Source organism: Microcaecilia unicolor, chromosome 4 (assembly GCF_901765095.1).
Source record: "Microcaecilia unicolor chromosome 4, aMicUni1.1, whole genome shotgun sequence".
Taxonomy (NCBI): domain Eukaryota; kingdom Metazoa; phylum Chordata; class Amphibia; order Gymnophiona; family Siphonopidae; genus Microcaecilia; species Microcaecilia unicolor.
Genome location: NC_044034.1, coordinates 366,409,359 through 366,435,168, shown reverse-complemented (window position 1 = coordinate 366,435,168; position 25,810 = coordinate 366,409,359). Strand labels below are relative to the sequence as shown.

The 25,810-nt window shown below is 42.9% G+C and overlaps 1 protein-coding gene across 1 annotated transcript in view; it reads left to right on the top strand.

Moving 5' to 3' along the window:
- Positions 1 to 25,810, top strand: part of PRRG1 (proline rich and Gla domain 1) — a 79,201-nt gene that overhangs the window by 14,241 nt on the left and 39,150 nt on the right. The window contains exon 3 of the mRNA XM_030202356.1: positions 18,444 to 18,604. Within this exon, the coding sequence (XP_030058216.1) occupies positions 18,444 to 18,604 (161 nt within the window). The remainder of the gene's footprint in view (positions 1 to 18,443; positions 18,605 to 25,810) is intronic.

Here is a 25,810-nt window from a genome sequence, read left to right as displayed (position 1 = left end):
TCGATGTTATACCTGAGATGTTGTTTTAATAAACATTTATAAGTTAAAAAACAAACAAACATCTGTTGGAATAATTTTGAAATGTAGTGGTTCCATTCAGTGTGTGTATTTGATCAAAGCCCTGCTCTCACCATAGACTGTGAATGGTTATACTTCAGTCTATGCTCTTAGCCACCTCCCAATAAGTACCATCTAAGAATATAAGAATAGCCATACTGGGTCAGACCAATGGTCCATCTAACCCAGTATCTTGAATCCAACAGTGACCAATCCAGGTCACAAGTACCTGGCAGAAACCCAATTAGTAGTACCATTCCATTGTACCAATCCCAGGGCAAAGAGTGGCTTCCCCCATGTCCTTCTCAGTAACAGACTATGGACTTTTCCTCTGGCAACGAATTTGAGAGCTTAACTATTTTTAAGTGGAAAAAATATTTCCTTCTATTTGATTTAAAAGTATTTCCATGTAATTTCATTGAGCATCCCCTAGTCTTTGTGCTTTTTGAAAGAGTGAAAAAAAATCGATTAACCTCCACCCACTTCACAGCACTCAGGATTTTGTAGACCATAGTCATATCTGCACTTAAGCGTCTCTTTTCCAAGCAGAAGAGCCTTAACTTCTTTAACTGTTCCTCACATTTATTTATTTTTATTTGTTACACATTTTCCCACTTATTTGCAGGCTCAGTGTGGCTTACATAGTACTGTAGAGGCGATCGCCAATACCGGTTTGAACGAATACAGAGTGAGGTAGTGATAGAACAAAGGTCAGTGTGTGATAGACACATTGGGAGGAAGAGTTAAATTATGTCCAGTTCTAGCTTTGGTTTCGTTATGCTGCTGGGTTAAGGCATCTAGGTTGGATCACTAGGGTATGCCTTTTTGAACAAGTTAGTTTTTAGTAGTTTCCAGAAGTTTAGGTGGTCATATGTTGTTTTCAAGGCGTTTGGTAGTGCACTCCATAGTTGTGTAGGAGAAGCTGGACGCATAGGTGGATTTGTATTTGAGTCCTTTGCAGCTTGGGTGATGGAGATTTAGTTATGTTCTTGTCGATCTAAGTGTGTTTCTGATTGGTAGGTCTATGAGGTCTGTCATGTATCCCAGGGCTTCTCCGTAGATGATTTTGTGAACTAGGGTGCAGATTTTGAACGCAATACGTTCTTTGATTGGGAGCCAGTGTAGTTTTTCTCGTAGTGGTTTGGTGCTTTCGAGTCTTGTTTTTCCAAATTTAAGCCTGGCTGCTATGTTTTGTGCTGTCTGGAGTTTCTTTATGATTTTTCTTTGCATCCTGCATAGATTCCATTGCAGTAGTCCAAATGGCTTAGTACCATGGATTGTACCAAGTTACGGAATATTTCCCTCGGGAAGAAAGGTTTCACTCCCCCTTAGAGCTGTAGTCTAAGGAAGATAAGTATTAGATTGTATTAATTTGCTTCTTATTTGCATTTTTCTTGTATACATCTGTGTTTCTGATTCAAGTGTTTAGCTTGTGATATTGTTTGAAATTTATAAATTAGTAAAAAAGGCCCATTTCTGTTTTAAAGGAAACGGGCACTAGCAAGGTTTTCCTGGGAGTGTGTGTGTGAGAGGGACTGTGTCAGAGAGAGTGAATGTGTGTGACACAGAGAGAGTGAGACTGTGTGCGATTGTGTGTGTGAGAATGAGAGTATGTGCCAGGGTCCCCCCTCCCTCCCAATTGCAGGGTCGCCCCCCCCCCCCCGGGTCTGTCTCGCAGTTGCAGGGGTTTTCCCCCCCTTTCCCCCCCCCCCCCCCAGTTGAAGGTTCCCCCTCCCTCTCTTCCTTCCAGTTGCAGGATCCCCCCTCCCTCCTTCCCAGTTGGATGGTGTGTTTGTCTCCCCCTCCTTTTGTCCTGCAAGTTTTAAGGCACTGTCTATCCAGTTGAAAGAACTTTAGACTTGTTTCAGATGGAACAACATTTTAAAAACGACAATGTGAAGCAGCTGCAAGTTTTTGCTTGTTTTTCAGTGTATACCAATGACGGCTGCGTAGGAGAGTGGAGACAGAGATTAACCAATGTGCTTCATTGCTTACCTAGACTTGCTTTGCTCACTTCCACTCCTGTCTATTGAACTTGCTGCACCATCGCATAGGTTTGCTACCTTTGTTTTGAGTGAACGGGGATGACGGCTGCGCTGGAGTAGGACCCGCTGCTCTTTGCCTCCACCGTCTGGCGAGTCGCTAGTGGACCCCGACCCCCATCCTGAGCCCTTACCCGCCTCCTGCAGATTCGAGACTCGCCGCAGGCACTCGCTCGCCGTGTCGCCCCCCTCCCTCTTCGTCCTCTCCGATTGAGGGCGGTTAGTGTGCGCGGGTGGTTCGGGAGTTTCGCAGGCAGTGTGCAGCGATTCCTAGGCAGGGGGAGAAGTAGGGAAATACGCTCCATGTGTTTCCCTACTCCTCCCCCTGCCTGGGTCGCTGTTGGCTGGCGGGGTCGCGGTTTTCCTGTGTGGCGGTTTGTTGCTGGGCGTCGTGCTGGACTCGGAGGCGCAGCCAGTCAGTGGCACTTCATTCATGATGTCACTTTTATCTACTCCATTGGAAGTAGACCACCTCTGGCTGGAAGCCACGGTTCCAGGCAGCCTCAGAACGTTGGAGGTGAGAATTATTATATAGGATAACAGTGGCCTAGTGGTTAGGGTGGTGGACTTTGGTCCTGGGGAACTGAGGAACTGAGTTCGATTCCCACTTCAGGCACAGGCAGCTCCTTGTGACTCTGGGCAAGTCACTTAACCCTCCATTGCCCCATGTAAGCCGCATTGAGCCTGCCATGAGTGGGAAAGTGCGGGGTACAAATGTAACAAAAAAAAAATGTAATAGCTTCCACCATTTTGCCCGGCACTGAAGTCAGTCTTACCAGTCTATAATTTCCAAGATCACCCCTGGAACCCTTTTTTTTTTTTTTTTTTTAAATTGGCTTCACATTGGCCATCCTCCACTAACGATTTTAAGACAGGTTACAGATCACTAGCAGCTGGTCAGCAATTTCATTTTTGAGTTCTGTCAATACCCTGGGGTGTATATCATCAAGGCCAGGTGATTTATCACTCTAACTTGTCAGTTTGGCTCAGTACATCTTCTGAGTTCACCGAGATTTCTTTCAGTTCCTCTGCATTATCACCCCAGAAAACCATATCCGGTAAAGGTACCGACCGTTCACTTGTCTATTAGATTGTAAGGTCTTTGAGCAGGGACTGTCTCTCTTTGTTAAATTGTGCAGCGCTGCGTGACCCTGGTAGCGCTCTAGAAATGTTAAGTAGTAGTAGTAAAGGTAGATCTCTGACATCTTCTTCCATAATCACCGAAGAAAAGAATTCATTCAGTCTCTCTGCTATGGCCTTGTGCTCCTTTTGCTCCTTCCTGATTTAATGGTCACACAGATTCCCTTGCAGGCTTCCTACTTCTGATATACCTGCAAAAAAAGTGTTACTATCAGTTTTTGTCTTTGTGGCATGTTTTTCTTTGTATCGCTTAGCCTTCTTTATCAGTGCTTTGCATCTGGCATGACAGTGCTTATGTTACTTATTTTCTTCATTTGGATCTTTTTTTTCCATTTTTTGAAGGATGTTCTTTTGGTTTTAATAGCCCCTTTCACCTCACCTTTTAACCATGCTGGCTGTCGTGTTGTTTGCTCTTTTTTTCCACCTTTGTTAATATGTGGAATACATCTAGTATGGGCTTCCACAGTGGTATTTTTAAACAACATCCACACCTTTTGCAGCTGATCATTTCATCATCTTTTTAACCATTTTCCTCATTTTGTCATGGTCGCCCTTTTGAAAATTAAAAACTCCTAGATTTCCTTAGTGTCTTCACTCCAGGTATCAGTTCAGATTTGATCATGTTATGATCACTGTTTCCCAGTGGATCCAACACGACTACCTCTAGTACTATGACCTGCATTCCACTAAGGATTAGATCCAAAATAGCTCCCCTCTCATTGGTTCCTGGACCAGTTGCTCCAAGAAGTAGTCATTTATTACATCTAGAAATTTTACCTCCCTAGCACTCCCTTTTGTAAAATTTATCCTGTCAATATTAAGATAATTGAAATCACCATTATAATGCTGCCCAATTTGCCAGCTTTCCTAATTTCTGTAAACATATTTTAATCTATCTTTTTGTTCTGTCCTGATGGATGATAGTACAGCCCTACCAGTATGCTCCTTTCCTTCACACCTGGAATTTCTATCCATAAAGATTCCATGCTGCTGTCTGTTCCATGTAGACTGTTTATTTTGTCTGACTCAATTTCCTCTTTAACATATAGCTCAACCCCCCCCCCCCCCCCCCCCCCAGTTTGATCCACTCTTATCATTGTGATATAATGTGACTGTCAAATTACAAATTAATATGGTTTCCCATTCTGATTGAGTAATGGACCTGTGCCTTTAACCTGTCTTTTAGCACAGCCCTTGCTTTTCAAAGGTGCAAAGTTTAAAGCAACGAAGATCATAAGTAGCAGACTGTTTATCTGGTGCGTTTACTTATTAACTAGCTGAGCTGTTAACTAAATAGAAGGTACAGTATTTCCTAAACTAAAGTGTAACAAAATGCTTAGCCCCCGCCTGGGGTTACCCCATGACTACTTAGAGGGTCTATCCCCAGCACAGCTCAGGTCCTCCACCTGCTGCTTGTGCTCTACACTAGCACCCTCCGACTGGGTCTCAACCGGCTCTTCTCGAGTCTCCTGCTCCCAAATTTTCCCCAGTGATTTCTAGGTTACTGGGGCCACAGTCCCAGTGGTCCTACAGCTCCTAGGAAGCACTGACAGACCCAACACACAAACCACCAGGACATTGGTCGGTCCAGACAAGCAGAGGCAATAAACTAAAAATGTTTATTATCATGAAAAATTAGAACAATAAGCAGAAAAGGTGCAGTCAGCAAAATAATAACAGATAACTGAAATATGGATCAATTATAACACTATCTAAACATTAGTATACTATCTAATTAGTACCTGGGGAGATCAGGACATATAGCTGCTCACAGGTTATCAAATATAACTGTTCACTGGACCTCAGCAAAGAGATCTTTCTCTTTTCTCCCTGGCTAAGACTGGGGTAAAAGCCAGTACATCCTAGATGAAATTGAGCTCCTGGGCCAATCAAAGCCCAGAACAAGTTTTAAAAGTAGCATGCCAGATCACTGCAGGTTACCTCTTATCTGTTTAACTAAAGAAGGAACAGTCATTTCTCTGTAACAGCTTTAAACATAACATGCACCACCTGCCAGCCAAACTAGAGAAATACACTTTAAGAAATAATACAGTTTTACAGGCTTAAAACCCCACTGTTTTGTCACAATTGGTCATTTGTTAGTCTTAAAATTGGTTTAAAGGAAACAAATGCATTACATACCAAGAATAAAGTTAACAAAGAAATGAAGTAAGTGCATTGTCAAATATGTTTTCTCCAAGGCAAGTGGTTCATCAACTTTTTTTTTTCAGTCAGGAGACACCTGATGGATGATGCTCGCATATGTGACACACTGCATACATGATCTTCATAGTCCTTTGGACTGATACAGTATGGCAGTTCTTATGAATTAAGGAGTACATTGTATATATGACATGTAAAAATTCAGCGCCGAAATGAAATTCACCTAAGCACATTCTGTAAAATACACCATAATTTAGGCGTACTTTATAGAATAAACCTAAATTTCCATGCAGTATGTAGAAAAAAGCAGCCATAACAGTACCTAACTCTAGGCATGGCCATTTACGCCAAGTAAAACTTGTTGTAAATACAGGCGCCTGATTTAGGCACAGAGCAGGTATATTCTGTAACTCTGCGCGTAGGTTTCCAGAATGCCCATTTCCCACTCTTTCCATGCCCATAGCCATGCTCCCTTTTTAGCAGCGTGCAAAAGAATTTATGCACACCACTTTGCAGAATTTGCTTTGCGGGTAACGTGTACATTCTAATTAATGTCAGTGCTGATAATTGCTTGTTAGCATCCAGTTATCAATGCTGATTAGCTTGTTAACTAATTAAATTATGCACATTGTTATGGAATATGCTTCCATTTCCGCATGGAAATCTCAGCTCAAATACATAGAATCCGGGGGTAAATGTAGAAACATGTTCTGCATCCACAAAAACCCTATCTCCCCCTTTCCCCCAAAAGTAAGTGCAGATCATAATTAGCAGATTTTCTCCACAGACACCATGCACCGTGGAAAACCTAACGGGAGGTCTGCACCTCTCCTTGGAGCTGCTGTGAGCGGGACCCATGCAGAGGAGGACGCCCATCGCAAATATTGGGGAAAAAAAAGGACGTCCCTGACAAGCACTTGGATGTTTTTTTTCTTTAGATTTTGTGATTGGCGTCCTTCTCTTGACCACCGCCAGAGAGAATCGGGGATTGGAATGTGTGAGGACGTCCAAATCAAAACTATTTGGACGTCCCTCCAGGTCTCTCTTAGCCAATCATAGCGCATTTAGCTTTCACTGGTATCAGCTGAACGTGCTGTGATTGGCTGAGAGAGATCTGGAGGGGCATAGTCGAAAGGGACGTCCAAATAGTCTTGATTTGGGCGTCCTCGCACGTTCCAATCCCCAATTCTCACTTTCTAGGGTCCCGCTCTCTCCCTGTGCTGCACAAAATGCCCAGCAATTTATTGATGGCTATTATACACGCAGCTTGTCTGCGTGTATGAAGCCGTCTTTGGCATGCGCAGAGCAGCCAGAATAACGCTTGGCTGCTCTGCGCATACTCAGCTGGCCGACTGACTTCCCCTCCTTAGGAAGGAAATCGCATGCAAATGAACTAACAGCGAGCAGCTCATTTGCATGCGATTTCCTTCATTCCTGCCCATTTTTATGTTTCAACTATTTTTTATTGATAATTCAGCATATTAAACATTTCCAACAAGTTCAATATTGCAAAAGTTAAATATCAGAACATGTTTCATATGAGCATAATAATGATAATCATCATCAAAACCTTTTTCCCCTCCCTCCTCCCTATTCTAATGGTATATCACCGCTTGAGACATAATCATGCCCGTTTTTTACCGATTCGCTACGGGATCGGTAAGGGAAGGGCTCTTTCTGTGGAGTTCGTGCATCTGGGTCTTAGTCTGTTAGTGTAGTCTTTCTCTCTCTCTCTCTTGCAGTATATCTAAGCTTAATTTTTTACCAGGTTTATGATTGAACCCTGTATTTTAATTTGAATGTCCTGGTCACGATGGACTCCTCTCTGTGTTATGTTTGAGCTTTGTCCTTTATATTGTTGCAGTTCCTTTCTGTTTCTGATTAATCCTTTTGGAAATGTGTACACTGCTTAGCTCTGTGCATCAGTTTAGACGGTATTAAACTGTAACACAGAACTAAGCATTTGAATTATTATTTTTTGTTAATGGCATGTTAATGGTCACAAAGGGACTGTATGGTACTGTTTTTTTTTTTTTTTTTTTTTGAAGCATACATTCAATAATTGTTTTGAGATATGAGTTTTCAGATTAACTTACAACCTTTAGGCTGTAGAGTTTGTGATTGCATTGTGTATGCCCTTTAGTCTAATAGTCCCATGTATATTTACTTATCTGTATGAAGGAAGTGTTTGTGGAGTGTGCTTTGTAGGCTGGTATGGGATGTTTGTGGTTAACCTTTTGTTTTTGTGGTTCAGATAAGCCTGAAAAGATGCCCTTCAAATGCTTTTCTACATAAGGTCAAACATGTTTTTTCAGAGTTGTTTCTGAGCTGATTGTGATGCGTAGCTTCATGACTTGTCTTTTTCATAGAGAGAGGCATCCTCAGTATTACATTGCATTACGATATACTTCTGTACCTCTGATACCTTCAGGTTCTTAGCGGTTTACAATATTTAAAAAACCAAGACAGTCTCTTGGGGAAACAAAAACAGAGAATTTCATTCAAGAACTAATTTTAATAAACATTTTTCTTGTGTTTCTTTATGGCTACCTCATTTTTTGGCCTTTCTTAACGTAGTTTTGCTGCTTAGGAGTGGATACATGCTTGTTTTTCAAAGATACGCAACCTTGTTTTCTATTCACTCAACGTGTAATTAAACACTGGAATTTGTTGCCAGAGAATGTGGTAAAAGCAGTTAGCTTAGCAGGGTTTTAAAAAGGTTTGGATAATTTCCTAAAAGAAAAGTCCATAAGCCATTATTAAGATGGACTTGGGAAAACCCACTGCTCATTTCTAGGATAAGTAGCATGAAATGTGTTGTACTGTTTTGGGATCTTGCCAAGTACTTGTGACCTGGATTGACCACTGTTGAAAACAGGATATTGGGCTTGATGGACCTTCGTTCTGTCCCAGTATGGCAACACCTTATGTTCTTATTTGTTCTTATTATAGTTTGATATAACACCCCTTAGAATGACTCTCAGAACAGTTCACATGTCTACAATATGTGTGTAGAAAAAAGAAAGGAACTACACAACTCAAAGGATAGAGAAGGAGAGAAAAGGAGATGGCAAAAAGTCCCATCCCTACAGGGTGCAACCACATGATGCAACGGGCTGCTCAAACTCAGAGGTGTCTTGAAATAGGAAGGTCTTTAGTACATCCTTAAATTTGGTAAAGGAAATCTCTCAGTTAATGGAGATTTTTGCTATTACCATGTATTAATTTGGGCAAATAATGCATGTTAACTGCAAAACCTTATTACACTTTAGTAGGGAAACAAAAGGCTCTTAGATTGAAAGCTCTCTGGGGCAGGGCCTTATTGTACTTGAATTACTTATAAAGTTGCAACTTGTCTTCACCCTTCCACTGTAGACACCATATAATGCTGACCATTGGGCTCCAAGTTATTTTAACTGCATTGTGAATCAGCATTATATTGGGTCTACAGATTACTTGAAAAGGTAAGTCAAAATCCATGTTATATATTCTATTCTGGTATTTATATCCCGGTTATATCTACTCAGGAATCAAATCAGGTAACGTAAAACAAATCCTTAAGGAACAACTAATTTGCCCTTAAGAGAGAAACAGAAACCGAAATTAAAATTCACTAATTTAAGATAATAAATTTTACTAAAAAGAAAGGTCTTTAAACTTTTACGAAATTGAAAATAATTAAATAGAGACCCAATCTGCAAAGTTATCATATTCCAAATCTTGCTGGACAGATAGATAAAGGAGCTTGCATGAAATCGTTTTAATTCTTAACCAACGGAAACTATAAGTATAGAATTAAATGGAAAGCTAAGTCTTGAGGAGGAGAAAGTTAACAATTCAATAAGAGATAATGGACAGTTTCCCAAAATAATTTTATATACCCAACATGCTACCTTAAACTCCACCCGGGCCTCAATGGACAACCAATGTAATTTACACAGCAAAGGGGATGCCCGATCAAAGTTCTTACATCTGTAGATTAATTTAGCCGCTGTGTTCTGAAGAAGCTGAAGTTTATATAACAATTTACGCTGTAATCCAGCATATAGAACACTACAATAATCAAGATGGGTCAAAATCAATGCCGAAAATTCTCCTGAAAAAAATAATGACCTCACTGTTCTTGATATATTTTGTAAAGAACCATCGTGCTCAAATTATTAACCTGATTTTCCATAGTCTGCTCAGAATCCAAAATATGCAAAACCCTTGAAGAAACATCCTGTGTCTATATGGGGAAATAATCTATATTGAGTTGAGCCTTGAAAGAATTGTAAGGTGATGTGAGATGGACAGAAGCCAATGAAAAATACAAACCAACCAGTGAGATTTCCTTTCCTAAATGAACAGTTCACCAGCTCTAGAAATTTCATTACTTTTAAATTTTCTATCCTGTCTTTCTGTGCAAATGTTGAAAATGGGTTAAAAGAATAAGACATTCATTAATAGTTACAAATCTGGGTTTTATTGTATAATCCTCTTTATAACATACAAAGACCATAGCGATCTGAACAAAGCAACAGTTTTCCTTAAATTCCCTGACACCTGCAGTTCTACCACAGAAAAGCAGTATATCAAATTCCATTACCTTTACCCTTACCCACATTCTCTGCTTAAAAAAAAAAAAGTACGAGTTGCTAGTGCTCCAAGTGCAGTGTTTCTCAACTTCGTCAAACCAATTTCAACCGAGTACCTCCGAGCTCCAATCAGCTCTGGCAGATGTACATTCCAAAAACTGACATATTCTAATCACAAAATAGAAAATAAAATTGTCGATGTGAAGCTTTACATTTTCCAAAAATACAAGGACTAGGGGGCGTGCAATGAAGCTACAAAGTAGTAAATTTAAAACGAATCGGAGAAAATGTTTCTTCACTCAACTTGTAATTAAACTCTGGAATTTGTTGCCAGAGAATGTGGTAAAGGCGGTTAGCTTAGCAGAGTTTTTAAAAAGTTTGGACAGCTTCCTAAAGGAAATGTTCATCGACCATTATTAAATTGGACTTGGGGAAAATCCACTATTTCTGGGATAAGCAGCATAAAATGTTTTGTACTTTTTGGGGATCTTGCCAGGTATTTGTGACCTGGATTGGCCACTGTTGGAAACAGGATGCTGGGCTCGATGGACCTTTGGTCTGTCCCAGTATGGCAACACTTATGTACTTGTAATTACTTTTTCTACCTTTTGTATCATGTTATTTTATTTTTCCAATCATGTTGGTTCCAGAATCCGACTGCTGCTTTCCTCTATCTTCGCTCACCTCTCTTGATAGGGTCTCCTGTCCATTTGATATTTCTTCTGTCTCCATATCCATCATCCATCTCCCTTCTTTGTGTTCCCCTCCCCCAGTCCAAAATCTCTCCCTTTCTCTTCCATCCATCCCTCATGATCCAGCTTCTCTCTCTCTCTCCATCATGTAGTCATCGCTGTCTCTCTGTGCCATGCAGCCAGCATCAACTCATTTCTCTTTTCCTCCCCCCACCCACTGTATTGCAGCCTTCCCAGGTCTGTGTCAGGCTGACGGTGGTATCAGCAGTTAAATCAATGTGAAGATGCGTGGGACCATTTCCCTGCCAGCTTTTCCAGTCATGTCACTCCGACGCAGGAAGTTACATCAGGGTGAGGAGGGCATGATGGGTAGTACTAGCAGCAGCACGTGCAAGAATTAGTACTGTGTGTCTTCACATTGTTTGTGCCATTGTCCCCAACCCTATAAGGCAGCAGGAGAGAGAAGAAAGCCACAGGTCAGGCTGGGGAAGCTAAACCTCTTATATGGGATGCCTATGATGAGACTGTATGAGGGGTGGTCCTGGGACTGGCCATCAGTGGCAGAATACCAGCACTTAATTGGCTAGCTTTCTGTCTTGCCTTGTATCCCAAAAGGGCCCATAACCTGCAATAATTTTATATTGTTCTAGCTGTGCAGGTTCTTGGAACAAATCAATCAAGGTGTTCTCCCACTGGTAAAAACCTTTAGGAAGGTGTGTACTGAATTCCAGGTAACCTCAGTATATCACCTCACTACAAGCACGAAGAGTGATCTTAACTTGATACGCTGCAGTTTTTCACTGTAGCTGAGTTTCACTCAGGACAGAAGCAGATGAAAAGCAGTAGCAGCTGGTTAGGAATGGTTAACCATTCAGTAAAAAAAAAAAAAAATCCTCTGGAACTGGAGTCACTTTACTGAATGGAAAAACAGATACTTGATGCAAGTGTGTTTTGTGTATATGTAAGACATAATTATTCTAGTGTTTAGCAATTGATATCCTTTAAATACTCTTATCTACCATTCCATTACAATTAGTAATACATCTACTACTACTATCATTTGTATAGCGCTATGTTCTCTGTCCATAGAGGGCTTGCAATCTGTTTTTTGTACCTGGGACAATGGAGGGTTAAGTGACTTGGCCAAGGTGACAAGGAGTTGCAGTGGGAATCGAACCCAGGTTGCCAGGATCAAAGCCCACTTCACTAACCGTTAGGCTATTCCTCTACATCTCTAAACAGTCTTATTAAAAAATAATAATAATTCTATTTTGAACATGGTTACCTCAGTGGTTTTTAGTTCAGGAGACAGGCACTTATTGCCCTTTCATACAATATGAGCAAACCTGTGTGAAGGCAGCTTCTGGGTTTGGTCATGTCCATATATAGGCCGTGGGAACTTCCAGGATAGAGCAGGATGCACCTTAGGGCAGGGAAAAACCACAAAAAAAAATGGTGAGTATGTATTAATTATAGTCTGTGTGTGCTTTTATCCAGCGACTGGCACAGCTTTAGTAAAAGGAGTAGGTACTGAGCTCCCATTAGTTTTAAGTGTCAGAATTGTAGTATTAATCTTTGTGGGGCTGGAATGTACCACATGATCGAGGAGTATAATAGAAGCAGGTAGCGTGAATGTATTTGTGTTACGACTAGAACAGTGTTGTGGAGTTCGTCTCTCACTTGCTGGATTTCTGCCAGTTTCTGAGGAATATACTGAGGAAAGATGGTGCTACACTATGTTTTGGGGCTTAGATCCTTTACCTTACTCTTAATTGCTATTGAATTTCATGAGATTATTTTTTTTTCTGTGCAGATCAATTGTGCGCTACAAGTAAAATCTTTAAACGTGGAGCCTAATAATAGATTTCCTTTGTGTGAAGGCCATTCAGGTCTATTTTGTAAAGACACATAGGTGCCTCTGTGTATCTTTATAAAAGCACTAGGGACAGAACAGCAGAGGCTGTGGACATTTCTTTGCCTGCTCAGGAACAGGCCTAAATGTTTGCATAATTTATAAATAATGAGCTGCATTCTATAGATGACACATAGATCTCATTCCTAACTTTGGGCGTCAGACAACTTTTGCGGAGAAATGGTTTAAATGCTGGCACCCAAGTTAGGCACGCTTAACCCAGTATTCTGTAACTATGCATGCAGATTTTCAGAACGCCCGTGACATGCCTGTGCTCCTCCCATAACCATTCCCCCCTTTCAAGATATTCGCAATGGGAGTTAGGCACCCTGTCTTGTAGAATAGCGCATAGCCCAGATGTACATGAGCAAATATTGAGTGCCAGTTAACATCAGTAATGGGTTGTTAGCACCCAATTATTGTCCTTGAGCTTTTTAAACAATTTGCACGCACATCTCGGGCGTACGCACATTAATCTGGGCACTATATATAGAATCTGGAGGATAGTGTATAAATTGCAACAGTTTGCACTCTGCCCCTAAACATGCCTACAAATGGGTTGTGTAAAAGTACACACCTTCTTTACTCTGTGCTTTAAGCCATGTAACCCCTGTGGTAATTTTATAAAATTCCTTTTTATGTTTGAAAAAGCCTTTATAAAGCTAACTCCAGAATGTATAGTGTGGAGCAAGATCCTCAAATAGGAAGTGAACTTGACCCTCAAGCATGGCTATTTATGTTTAAATCTTGTTTACTGATGACAAGCTCTCAAGAAATTACAGATAAACATTGCAGAACAGTCATCCATATTTTCTTATAACCAGTAATTCCCTCCCCCTTACATCTACTCTCTCCCCTAGAAGCATGGCTATTTATTTAAAAGTTCTTATATCCTGTACTTTTTCCAATTCTCGGTGATTCACAACAAAACGATATAAAATAAACTCTGGAATTTGTTGCCAGAGAATGTGGTAAAGGCGGTTAGCTTAGCAGAGTTTAAAAAAGGTTTGGACGGCTTCCTAAAGGAAAAGTCCATAGACCATTATTAACATGGACTTGAGGAAAATCCACTATTTCTGGGAAAAGCACTATATAATATTTTGTACTTTTTTGGGATCTTGCCAAGTATTTGTGACCTGGATTGACTATTGTTGGAAACAGGATGCTGGGCTTGATGGACCTTTGGTCTGTCCCAGTATGGCAGTACTTATGGAAAGAGGATGGGATTTGATATACTGCCTTGTGGTTACAGTCAAAGCAATATTGATATTATATACAGGTACTTATTTTGTACCTGGGGCAGTGAAGGGTTGGTGAATTGCCCAGAGTTGCAAGGAGCTGCACTGGGAATTGAATCCTGTTCCCCTGGTTCCCAGGTCACCGCACTAACAATTAGGCGACTATGCCACTCCCAATGATATTTATACATTAACAACATTGATACTAAGCAAAAATACTCTCCAGGAAAACATGAGAGACAGTGCATGATTGTTTTAGAACGTTTGCCAAAGAAGATCTGCTTTCAGGTGTTTCTTAAAGGTAAGAACTGAAATAGAATGTTTCCTTGTCATCAATAGCAGATGAATCCCATTAACTGATGGGTTGTATCCACCTACCAGCAGGTGGAGATAGAGAACACTGAAAGCACATGGTGTTCCTGGACGCCCAGCCCCAAAGTTGCCAGGGCTGCATGTTTCTTGCCCAATTGGGCTCCTTTCCGTGACCCGCTGCGGCTTTTTCACACCGCATGTGGGTTGCAGGATTTTGGGCGGATTTTTTCGCCAGCTGTGTTTTTTTTTGCACGGTCACAGGTTGACTGGTTTTCATGCAGCCGCGGCCAATAGAAGCCCCATGGAGGCGGGCTTAATGACATCATTTGTATGCAGATGACCTCAATATTTATTAATGATGTCATTCATATGCAAATTGACATTATCAATATTTATTAATGATGCCATTCATATGCAAATGACCTTGTGCGGTTTTGGGCATGGAAAATTTTTTCCATCTGGCAACACTGGTTGCAGCAGGCGGTTGAGCAGCCCGCCGATGGAGCGGGTTCCCTCGCTGAGGTCGGCCCGCGTATGGAGTCTGCCCTGTCTTTTTTTGGCTGATGCCCTTTATGATCTGGTCAGAGCTTCGGCTCAGCAGATGTCGGTGGCGGTTGCTGCCCGCCGCCTTCTTTGGCTCCGGCTTTGGGCGGCTGACATGGCCTCTAAATAAAGGCTGGTGAGGTTTCCCTTGTTTCCTATTTGGGGAGGATTTGGAGAAGATTGTTAAGGACCTTGAGGACTCTAGTCCCAACGGTTGCCTGAGGATAGGCCAAGGCCTTCTTCCAGAAGTACTTCTTTTCCCTCCTCTTCCAGGCCACGTTTTCGCGAAGCTCACAGGTATCGCCCCGGGGTGCTCCGCGGGGTTTGGCCAACGTACTCGTTTCCAGCAGAGGAACTCCTTTTGTTCGGACAAACGTGCTCCAGCGTCCAGGCAACGCCCAGGAGTTCAGGGGCATCCTCCACAATGATGGGGCGCTGGTCCATTCGTCGGTTCCCGCAGTAGGAGGTCGTCTCTCCTTCTTTTCTCGAGGAAGTGGACCAAGATTACTTCGGATCAGTGGGTTCTGGTCCTGATCATAGAAGGTTACCGACTAGAATTCGCTGCCCCGGTGGAAGACGCATTTTTGGAGTCCCGATGTGGCACTGCCGTCAAACGGGTGGTGGTAAACGAGTCCTTGCAGGTGTTGCTGAATCTCGGAGCGGTGGTTCCGGTTCCTCCCGCCGAACACGGCTGCTACTCCCATCTATTTTGTTGTGCCTCAAAAATAGACTTACGCAGAGTCAATGAGGCCTTAGGAGTGCGATACTTCCATATGGAAACCCTGTGCTCGGTCATTTCAGCGGTATAGCCAGGAGAGTGTCTCACGTTTCTGGACCTCAAGGAAGCGTATTTGCATATTCCCATCTGGCCGCCACATCAGCGCTTTCTCCGGTTTGCGGTATTGAGCCAACATTTCCAGTTTCGCACCTTGCCTTGCGGCCTGGCAACTGCCCCTCAAACCTTTTCCAAGGTGATGGTAGTGGTGGCTGAGAGGGTATCGGAGTTCACCCTTATCTCGACGACTGGCTCAGAACGGATTCGGCAGACGAAAGCTGAGAGTTACAGTTCTTCAGACTCTGGACTGGGTAGTCAATATGCCCAAAAGTTACCTGACCCCCTCTGTCTCTCGAGTTTTGGGGAGTCCGGTTCGACACGGCTTCGGGGTTTGTTTTTCTTCCCGACAACATGCCTCTCAAGCTTCAGAATCAGGTCCGCCTGCTCCTGCGGATGTCTCGCCCTCGAGCTTGAGACTTTGTTCAGCTCCTGGGATCTATGATGGCCACCATAGAGGTGGTTCCTTGGGTGAGAGGTCACATGAGGCCGCTGCTGCTTGCTCTGCTTCAGCAATGGTCTCTGATTTCCCCTGCGCAGACTAAGGTGGCTTCCTGAGGCCCAGCACAGTATGGATTGGTGGCTTTCCGACAGCATGCTGCGGCAGGGGATGCCACTGACTCTTCCTTTTTGGTGTCTTGTGATAATGGATGCCAGCCTTTCAGGCTGGGAAGCTCATTGCCGGGGACGCTATGCTCAGGGTCTGTGGTCCACTGCGGAGGCGTCTCAGATATGCGTCTGGGCCGAGCGCCATCTAGATCTGCTGTCCGCGGCTCACATAGCCGGTCAGAGCAACGTGCTAGCCGATTTCCTCAGCAGACATCAAATCGACCCGACGGAATGGGAACTGGCAGAAGAAGTTTTTCTTCAGATTTGTGCCAAATGGGGGACTTCAGGCTTGGACCTCATGGCATCAAGCGTAAACGCCAAAGTCTCTCACTTTTTCAGCAGAAGGAGAGATCCTCACTCAGCGGGGTTGGATGTCCTGGCTCAACCTTGGCCCTCGGGCCTCCTGTATGTGTTCCCTCCTTGGCCCTTGATAGGGCGACTACTACTTCGGATTCGCCTGCACCGAGGATTGGTGATTCTCATCGCCCCGGATTGGCCAAGGCGTCCGTGGGTCGCTGATCTCCGGCGGATGCTGGTGGATGCGCCTCTTCCTTTGCCTCGGGTTCCGAACTTGTTAGTTCAGGGTCCGGTGACTATGGAAGATTATTGCCACTTTGGTCTTACGGCGGCTCTTGAGAGGGTGCAATTGAGGGATAAGGGTTATTCTTATAAGGTTATTGCCACGCTCTTGCAGGCTCGCACGCGGTTTACCTCTGCGACTTATGCTCGGATCTGGCGCACTTTTGAGGTGTTGTGTACAAAGCCTATCTCGCTGACTCTGGCAACAGTCTTGCTTTTGTTGGACTTTTTGCAGGATGGGCTACAAAAGGGCCTGACCTACTATTCCCTTCGAGGTCAAGTGGCAGCGTTGGCCTGCTTCCGGGGAAAAGTCTCCGGTTTGTCACTTGCTGCTCATCCGGATATTGCCCGATTTCTCAGAGGGGCGCTTCGTCTCCATCCTCCTTTGCGGTCGCCCTGTCCGGCTTGGAACCTGGGGCTTGTGTTGAAGGCACTCCAGCGATCTCCGTTTAAGCCTCTTAAACGGGCTTCTGAGAAGGACGTGACTCTCAAGACAGTTTTCTTAGTGGCAATGATGTCGGCAAGCTTTCCTGTCGGGATCCTTTTCTACGGTTCTCGGAATCCGGGGTAACTGTTCGTACGGTGCCTTCCTTTCTGCCTAAGGTGGTTTCAGCTTTTCTCCTGAACCAGTCCATTTTTCTTCCTTCCTTTTGTAAGGAGGAGTTTCCGGACTCCTGTGGGCAATTGCGCCTTTTGGATGTCCGCAGGGCTCTGTGGCAGTATCTGCAGATGTCAAATGAGCTTAGGAATTTGTTCTGTTGGCAGGTGCCCGATGGGGGTTTCCGGCATCTAAGGCCACTATAGCCCACTGGCTTAAGGAACTCATTTTTTTTGCGTATCTGCTTTCAGGGCGGTCGCTGCCTGAAGCATTTAAAGCGCACTGTACGAGGGCAATGTCCTCTTCGTGGGCTGAAACTGGTGGCTTTTCTCTTCAAGAGATCTGTCATGCGGCTACCTGGGCTTCTCAGCTCTCTTTTGTGCGGCATTACAGGCTGGATATGGCAGCGCAGCAGTATGTGCATTTTGGAGCGCAAGTGCTTGCTCGCGGAGTTGCCTGTTCCCACCCTACTTAGGGGAGTGCTTTGGTACATCTCATCAGTTAATAGATTCATCTGCTGTTGTTGACAAGGAAGGGAAAATTAGGTTCTTACCTTGATAATTTTCTTTCCTTTAGTCACAGCAGATGAATCCATGATCCCTCCCTGTCTGACTTGTTTTTGTACAGATGTTGCATACATACATTGTGCCTCATCAGGAGTACTTGAAGACAAACTATCAGAGTTACTACATGCTGTTTTTATTGCAGGAGGTTGGTAACATCCCTCCTTTGTTTGGTTATTGCTCCAGTTCAGGGGCGTTTGTTCTCTGTGAGGAAAGTTTGCTATTTTGCCTTTGTTATTCACTTTTCTTTGGAAATTTCATATACTGAAGGCAGAGGGGGGCTGGGCGTCCAGGAACACCATGTGCTTTCAGTGTTCTCTATCTCCACCTGCTGGTAGGCGGATACAACCCATCAGTTAATGGATTCATCTGCTGTGACTAAAGGAAAGAAAATTATCAAGGTAAGAACCTAATTTTCCCATACACTGTGGTAGATCTTTCCAAAGTATTGGTCCTGTTAACCATAAAAAGAGAATCACGATAAACATCTGTCTGAAGGAGGGTACATCTATCTCCAGAGTGTCATGTTGTAGCTCTACAGTGTTGTATAAGCCATAATTTCTACTGTCATTTGCTACTATTTCAGTGTTCCTAACAGAGGATGCAGCAAACACAGTTTTGAAGCGCCACCCCAGAGCCAACAATTTCCTGGAGGAGTTGAAACCAGGGAATATTGAGCGAGAATGCCGAGAGGAAATATGCAGCTATGAGGAAGCCAGGGAGGCCTTTGAGAATGATGAAAAGACGGTAAGTTTCACACAGAAACAGCACATCATGAGGCTTACGAAGAAGGAAAAGAGGTCTGAGGTGGTCCTTCAGGCATCTCTCTCTGTCCTGTACTTTGTATAATCCAGACATTCTTCGTGCCTCACTGGTGCAATGCATGAAAAGCATAGAACTCTCAAAAGGTAGCCACAGATGTAGTAATTAGGCCTTCAAAACGTCTGCTGATCTTTTATTTCTACTGTCTTTCCAACAGTGCAGGCTAATCTGGTTTGGGTCCTTTAAAGAGCATAGAAGTTCTCACTTCTGAGAGAGGTTGTCAGATCTGTGTTAACATCTGCCAGGACCCCCTTCTCTTCCTCAGATGTGAAACACAGATGGTCTTTGTAGAATAAATAGAATATTTATTTAGTATCATTTGTCACATTGCCTTTCAGTCAAAAGTAGTAAGGCGGTGTACAATTATAAAACGGACACAAAAGTCAAATAGTTTGACAGTCACAGTTGGAAAGACCATTACACATCAATAATAACCATTAACGTATTGACGGAAACAATAAGGTAGGGAAGGAGCCTGTTCTTTCTTCACCTAGACAGTAGAAGCAAAACTACAGAGAAGCAAAGTGAGTGAAAATACATGAAAAAAAAGGAGGCACTGCTTCTGTTGGTGTGTTATGTGCACTTGTGATTTGTTCCTGTAGATATCTCCTCATTATTCTTCCATACATAACAAATCAGATTAGCTATACACCACACCATTGATCTGATATTTATTTGTTGCATTTGTATCCCACATTTTCCCACCTCTTTGCAGGCTCAATGTGGCTTACAATACATCATGAATAGTGGAAATAAGTTCGAGAATAGACATTTGGTATTACAGAAGGATTTTGGGTTACATGATAGTGATAAAGCATAATAGTGGTATAACAAGAAAACATTATAAGACAGTTCTGGATACATGTAGGGGATTTCACATGTGTTGATCTTTGTGATATGTCTTGTTGAAGAGATGAGGAATAGTCGATATCAGATCACCAATTTGAAAAGGTAGCTCCTTGACTTTGAGCAGACAGTTACTTTGTTGTGATCATTACTCGTGTTGCTTTGAACATCTTCAGTACAATCCCTTTTATTCTCACAGTCACATAATGAGAAAATTCAGGAGACTGTTTAAATCTAGACTGAAAGCCCACCTCTTTAACATTGCTTTTGACTCGTAACCACTTGTAACCACTCGCCTCCACCTACCCTCCTCTCCTCCTTCCTGTACACATTAATTGATTTGATTTGCTTACTTTATTTGTTTTTTGTCTATTAGATTGTAAGCTCTTTGAGCAGGGACAGTCTTTCTTCTATGTTTGTGCAGCGCTGCATACGCCTTGTAGCGCTATAGAAATGCTAAATAGTAGTAGTAGTAGTAGTAGACTGTTTGCCTTGTCATTCCTTATCTGCTTCAAACTCCTTATGCTAGTTTTCAAAGGGCGCCTTCCGTCCACACCTGCTTACTTGCAACAGCTCCTGATTCCTTACTGCCCTTCCTGTCTCCTGCACTCCGCTTCTAATAACCTGTTGTGTGTCCCCTCACCTATCGTCCTTCACTTTACAATCTTCCGTGACACCGCCTTCGGCTATCTTGGCCCCGAAACTTTGGAACTCTCTTCCCCCTTTCTTCAAGTCCACACTTTCCCTTTCCTCATGTCCTTATGACTCAACTTTTTTCCCTGGGTTTTTGAATCCTTCCCCTCCTAGGGCCTCCCTTGACTTCTCCTATTATTCTGACTAGCATCCTCATCTGGATTGTACTGTGGCTTTTTTTTTTTGTTTTGGTCTCTGTAAACAGCTGCCTGTTTGGATCTATTTTGCGGTATATCAAGCCCAAATAAATGAATGAATAATGTATGGTATGGTTTTTTTAAAAATATTTGGTGAGCCATAACAACAAAACCCAATGTGCAGTAAGTACAAAAGCTGTGTACTAACTGTTTGGGGGCGTGCCCAGCATGTCTCCTGCAATTACTGCACAGAAATGTTCTTTACAGCACATTAAATGTATTCGCAGTTAGCACGGATGCACTTACCCCCTCCTTGTAAGCACGCAGGAAGTACCATGTGCTATCTGCAGTGTGCATTCCACACCCATAACCCACCCAGTTGCCACCCTCTAACATGGTGTTAGTGTGGAATTTTTAGCGCACTTGGTGTTTTTAGCACATGGTAGCCATCAACGCAGGCCTATGATAGTGCATGATTTACCACATGCTATCCATTAACTGCTTAGCACACTTTAGTAAAAGGTCTTTTCTGTGTCTGTGGCAAAGATGCTCCTATCTTGAGAGAGCCTTCCAAATCCTAGTCCCATTTTTCTAACCTTCAAGTTTAGAACACTGGTATTTCCCGTTGACTGGCAAAGGCCTATCATTGTTTCATTCTTTACCAATTCTGCACTCCAGAAAGAGAGGCTATCTTAGTCTGAAAACTGAGAAATTCCAACAGTTGCCATCAGTTGGTAGTATTCAGGTGTTTCTTGGGTTGCATTTCTTCACAGATCCGCTGTTTGTCAGGGCTGGTTGGCAGGCTGCGAGAGATGAAGCTAGAATATGGCAAATTTAAAACAAACAGGAGAGAGTTTTTCTTTACTCAGCGTGTAGTTGGACTCTGGAACTCGTTGCCGGAAAATGTAGTGACAGCAGCTGGCCTTACGGAGTTTAAAGGGGGTTTGGACAGATTCCTGAGGGAAAAGTCCATTGAACATTATTAAAAATTTTTTTTTTTTTAATGGGTTTTGCCAGGTTCTTGAAGCCTGGATTGGCCACTGTCGGAGACAGGATTCTTATGTTCTAGTGATGCATGAAGGGAGGGAGGAAAGACAGCCATCATTACAGTGGTGGGCCCTATCTACCAAGGAGGTGCTGAGAATACACTTAAGATGAAGTAGTAGCTCTTGGATCAGCAAGGGGGTTCTTTGAGTCACTCTGCCGTCAAGGCTGGGGAGGCTGAAAGAAAAGATGATTAAAAAAAGAAATTTCGCTCTGAATTATATTTTAGAAAGATTATTTTTGAACTTTCTCTATGATGGCTATGTATTTGTTGAGTTTGATTTCCTGTTTTAACCTTTGTGTTCAGCGTTGAAACAAGATCGGGCTTCTCAGAGCCAGCCTTAATTTGCTTATGTTTAGATTGGCACTTGTTATGTGCATGCGTGTTTAGTATTTGTGGACTCGAGATCCCACTCAACTGTCCTGATATTAACATGCTAATCTGGAGCTCATATATTAAAGAAAAACCTAACAATGTTTCCAACATACCAAGCTGCCACGAGCCAGAAAAGCACTGTGTTGTGAGTTAATGATCTGACTTCTTTTTTCATTCATTTTAGGAGTTAAAGTTTTGTGGTGCAGAACCAGTTGGCACGTGCCTCTCTTTCTTCATTTGTTTGAATGTTTGTAGCAATTAGACTGAAATAGGTCCTGAGTAAATGCCATCTGCACTGTCAACTCTTCAGAAAACGGGTACGCGCTCCTGTTTCTTCAGCCAGCAGCTACAGTGGCTGGGTGAAACTGCACACCCTGCACAATATACAGTTGTGTCCAAAACATTTCCCTGGTTGTTACCGAAGAGCAGCATCAGATGGTCTTTAACCTCCTTACACAAGTGGCTCACCTTCCACCTGTGTAATAAGAGGCTGAATACACACAGTGGGTCTTTGTGATGGTCTCACCTGGCTGCACATGGCACAGGCTGGGAAGGCATCATGTGCCAGGAGATACCACTGATGCCTGCCTGCTTGCCTTCCTTTCCCTCTTCGTTCTTCGTACTGCAACATTTTCTGATTCACCTTGCATATTCGCCTCAGCTGAATTGATGTGTAGGGGAGTGGGAATTACTTGTATGTTTTATTGTCAACAATACATTTTTTTGGAATATTGAAGATCCTTTAGGTGTGAGGAGGTGGTGGTAAATCAAGAGATAAAATATAGTATTATAGCAGGAATTGAGACAGGGTTACAACTATTATCTACTCTTATACTCTGGTTGAAAACAGACCTCCAGGTACTCAATTAACTGAGCTCTGAGCAATTAGCAGAGGGATGGAAAACTATCTGTTTTCATTTATTATATTTGAGGGTGTGCCTCATCCAGACAAGTCTGGGATGAGTTTAAAATATGCAATCTTTATTATTTAGCAGGGCTTGTTTTCTGGTCATTTCTGGCAGCACTTCCCAACTGAGTCCTCAGGAAAACACCCAGTTGAGTTCTCAAGATTTCCACAGTAAGTATGCATGAGATTTGCATGCTTTGCTTCCCTGGTATATAAATCTATCTCATGTATATTCATTGTGAATATCTGACAACCTGATGAGTGTGCTCCAAGGACTGGGTCAAGAAGGATATCTTGCAACACAGGTGCTGGGAAGCACAATACCTCCAGGTCATGGGGTGGCTGGGTTGGAAACCAGCTGGGTCAGTGCAGTTGTTGGAGGTGGATTCAGAAAAACAGAGGTTGGCTAAAAGAAATAAGATTGAACACTGCAGCAGATAGAGTAGCTGAGTTGGGACCAACAGGTTGGTACTGTCAGGTAGTCCAGCAAGGCATGGATACTTAATAGCCTGAACATTTGGACTACAGATTCGGTACATTTTGTAGCTGTTAGATTATTACAGCATTTGGTTTAAAAAGAAATGGGGTTTTTTTTGAGGGTGGGTATTTTATATATTTATATATAATCTCATTTAACTAATCGTTTGTCATGGAAGCCACATTGAACCTGAGTCACACTTGGGCTAATGTGGAATAAAAATGTCATAAATAAAATATTAACTTGATTTTACAGTTACATTTCGCCATAGCATGAGCACCTATTGTGAAGGCTGCATCTATCTGTCCGTCCATTCACATGTGTGTCTGTCCGTGTGTGGTGAGCATTTTTAGGGTGCAACAATTTTTTTATTAAATTTTAAGGACCAAAGCCTTCAAGAATGAGCAAGAATACAGTTACAGCACACTAACCCCCCCCCCCCCCACACACACACACACACATAGGAAACATCCCCCTTCCCTCTCCTCCCCTTAACTAACCCATCTAGATCCCAGTACTGTGAGCAATGACAGAAGGTCTAGTAACCTCTCATCTTCCTGGAAATAGTCGCCTTAGCCTAGGAGACACTGATCAAACTATAAGCAATAATGAAAGCCATTCTCTCTCTACTACTATAAAATGGACCACAAAACCCTTTCCCTCCCTTCCTAGAACAGTTTAACTTGATTACTAGATAGGCATATATGATCCATTTGTGTTCTGCAGTTGTATACAGGTGGAAGCAGCCTTGGAACCTAGAGGCTTACGTTATGAAGGTCGAATAGGGACTCCAGGATGGCGGCTGGCTTGAAGGTAGTTTCTCAGGCAGGACTTGAGTGTCTGTGGCAGATGGTGGTTGTACAGCTTTGCCAGTGTGTTCTCCCTAGGGAGTCCGATACAGAGGCCGTTGGCTGGTTGGTAGAGGTTGTCAGACTAGCAAAGTTGGCATGAGAAATGTACTGGTGTTCAAGCTACATGATTAAAAGGATCTGTGTCCCTATTTTGAAGGGTCTTAGTGTTTTTTCCTGCTATTTTGGACTTTGTCTTGTACTTTGTACTTTCTCTGGGTTGGTTTGTTGTCACTAGTCCAAGGCAGAGTCATTTGAGTAGAAGTGGTAAATAGGATTAACTGAAGCGTGACAATATCCTTGTGCTGAAGCCTTTTATCCGTTGTTAGTTAAACTAATATTGAAATCATTTATGGAATTCCGCCCTAGCCTTCAAGGGCCACATGTTGGTCTGTACAGCGCTGCGTACATCTAGTCGCGCTATAGAAATAAGTAGTAGTAGTAGTTTTGAGGATATCCCTAATGATAATGGAAGAGAGTGTTTGTTTTAAGCACTGCTATCTCGTGCATATTCATTAGAGCAGTGTGTCTCAATCTTTTTGTGACTGTGGCCCCATGATTGTGGCCAAACAAAATTGTGTGCCCCTCCCCTCCTGAGGAATAGAGTAATGTTGCACCTATATAGAAAATCTGAAGAAGAGGAACACGGGGAGGAATACCGGATGAAACTGAAAGAAGCCAAGAGAGAGGTACGTCTGGCGAAGGCGCAAGCGGAAGAACAAATGGCTAGAAATGTAAGGAGGGGCGACAAAAATTTCTTCAGATATATTAGTGAAAGAAGAAGGACTAAAAAGGGAATTGTGAGACTAAAAGATACAGCGAACCGCTATGTAGATAATGATGAAGAAAAAGCCAATTTGCTAAATAGATACTTTTGTTCGGTTTTCACTGAAGAAAATCCTGGAGAAGGACCGCGAGGGACTGGCAAAAGTACACCTGAGAATGGAATGGATATAGCACCGTTCATGGAAGAGAGTGTGTATCAACAGCTTGGAAAGCTAAAGGTGGACAAAGCCATGGGACCGGACGGGATCCACCCCAGAATATTGAGGGAGCTCAGAGAGGTTCTGGCGGGTCCTCTTAAAGATTTGTTTAATAAATACTTGGAGACGGGAGAGGTTCTGAGGGACTGGAGAACAGCGGAGGTGGTCCCTCTTCACAAAAGTGGTGATAGGGAAGAAGCTGGAAACTACAGGCTGGTAAGCCTCACTTCGGTTATTGGAAAAGTAATGGAAGCCATGCTGAAGGAAAGGATAATGAATTTCCTAGAAGCCAATAAGTTGCAAGATCTGAGACATGGTTTTACCAGAGGGAAATCGTGCCAAACGAATCTCATTGAATTCTTTGATTGGGTAACTGGAGAATTGAATCATCGACGTGCTATAGACGTAATCTACTTAGATTTTAGCAAAGCTTTTGACACGGTTCCCCACAGGAGGCTCTTAAATAAACTAGATGGGCTGAAGATAGGTCCCGAAGTGGTGAACTGGATTAGGAACTGGTTGACGGACAGACAACAGAGGGTGGTGGTGAATGGAGTTCGCTCGGAGGAGGGAAAGGTGAGTAGCGGAGTGCCTCAGGGATCGGTGCTGGGGCCGATTCTGTTCAATATATTTGTGAGTGACATTGCCGAAGGGTTAGAAGGTAAAGTTTGCCTATTTGCGGATGATACTAAGATTTGCAACAGAGTGGACACCCGGGAGGGAGTGGAAAGCATGAAAAGGGATCTGAGGAAGCTAGAAGAATGGTCTAAGGTTTGGCAATTAAAATTCAATGCGAAGAAATGCAAAGTGATGCACTTA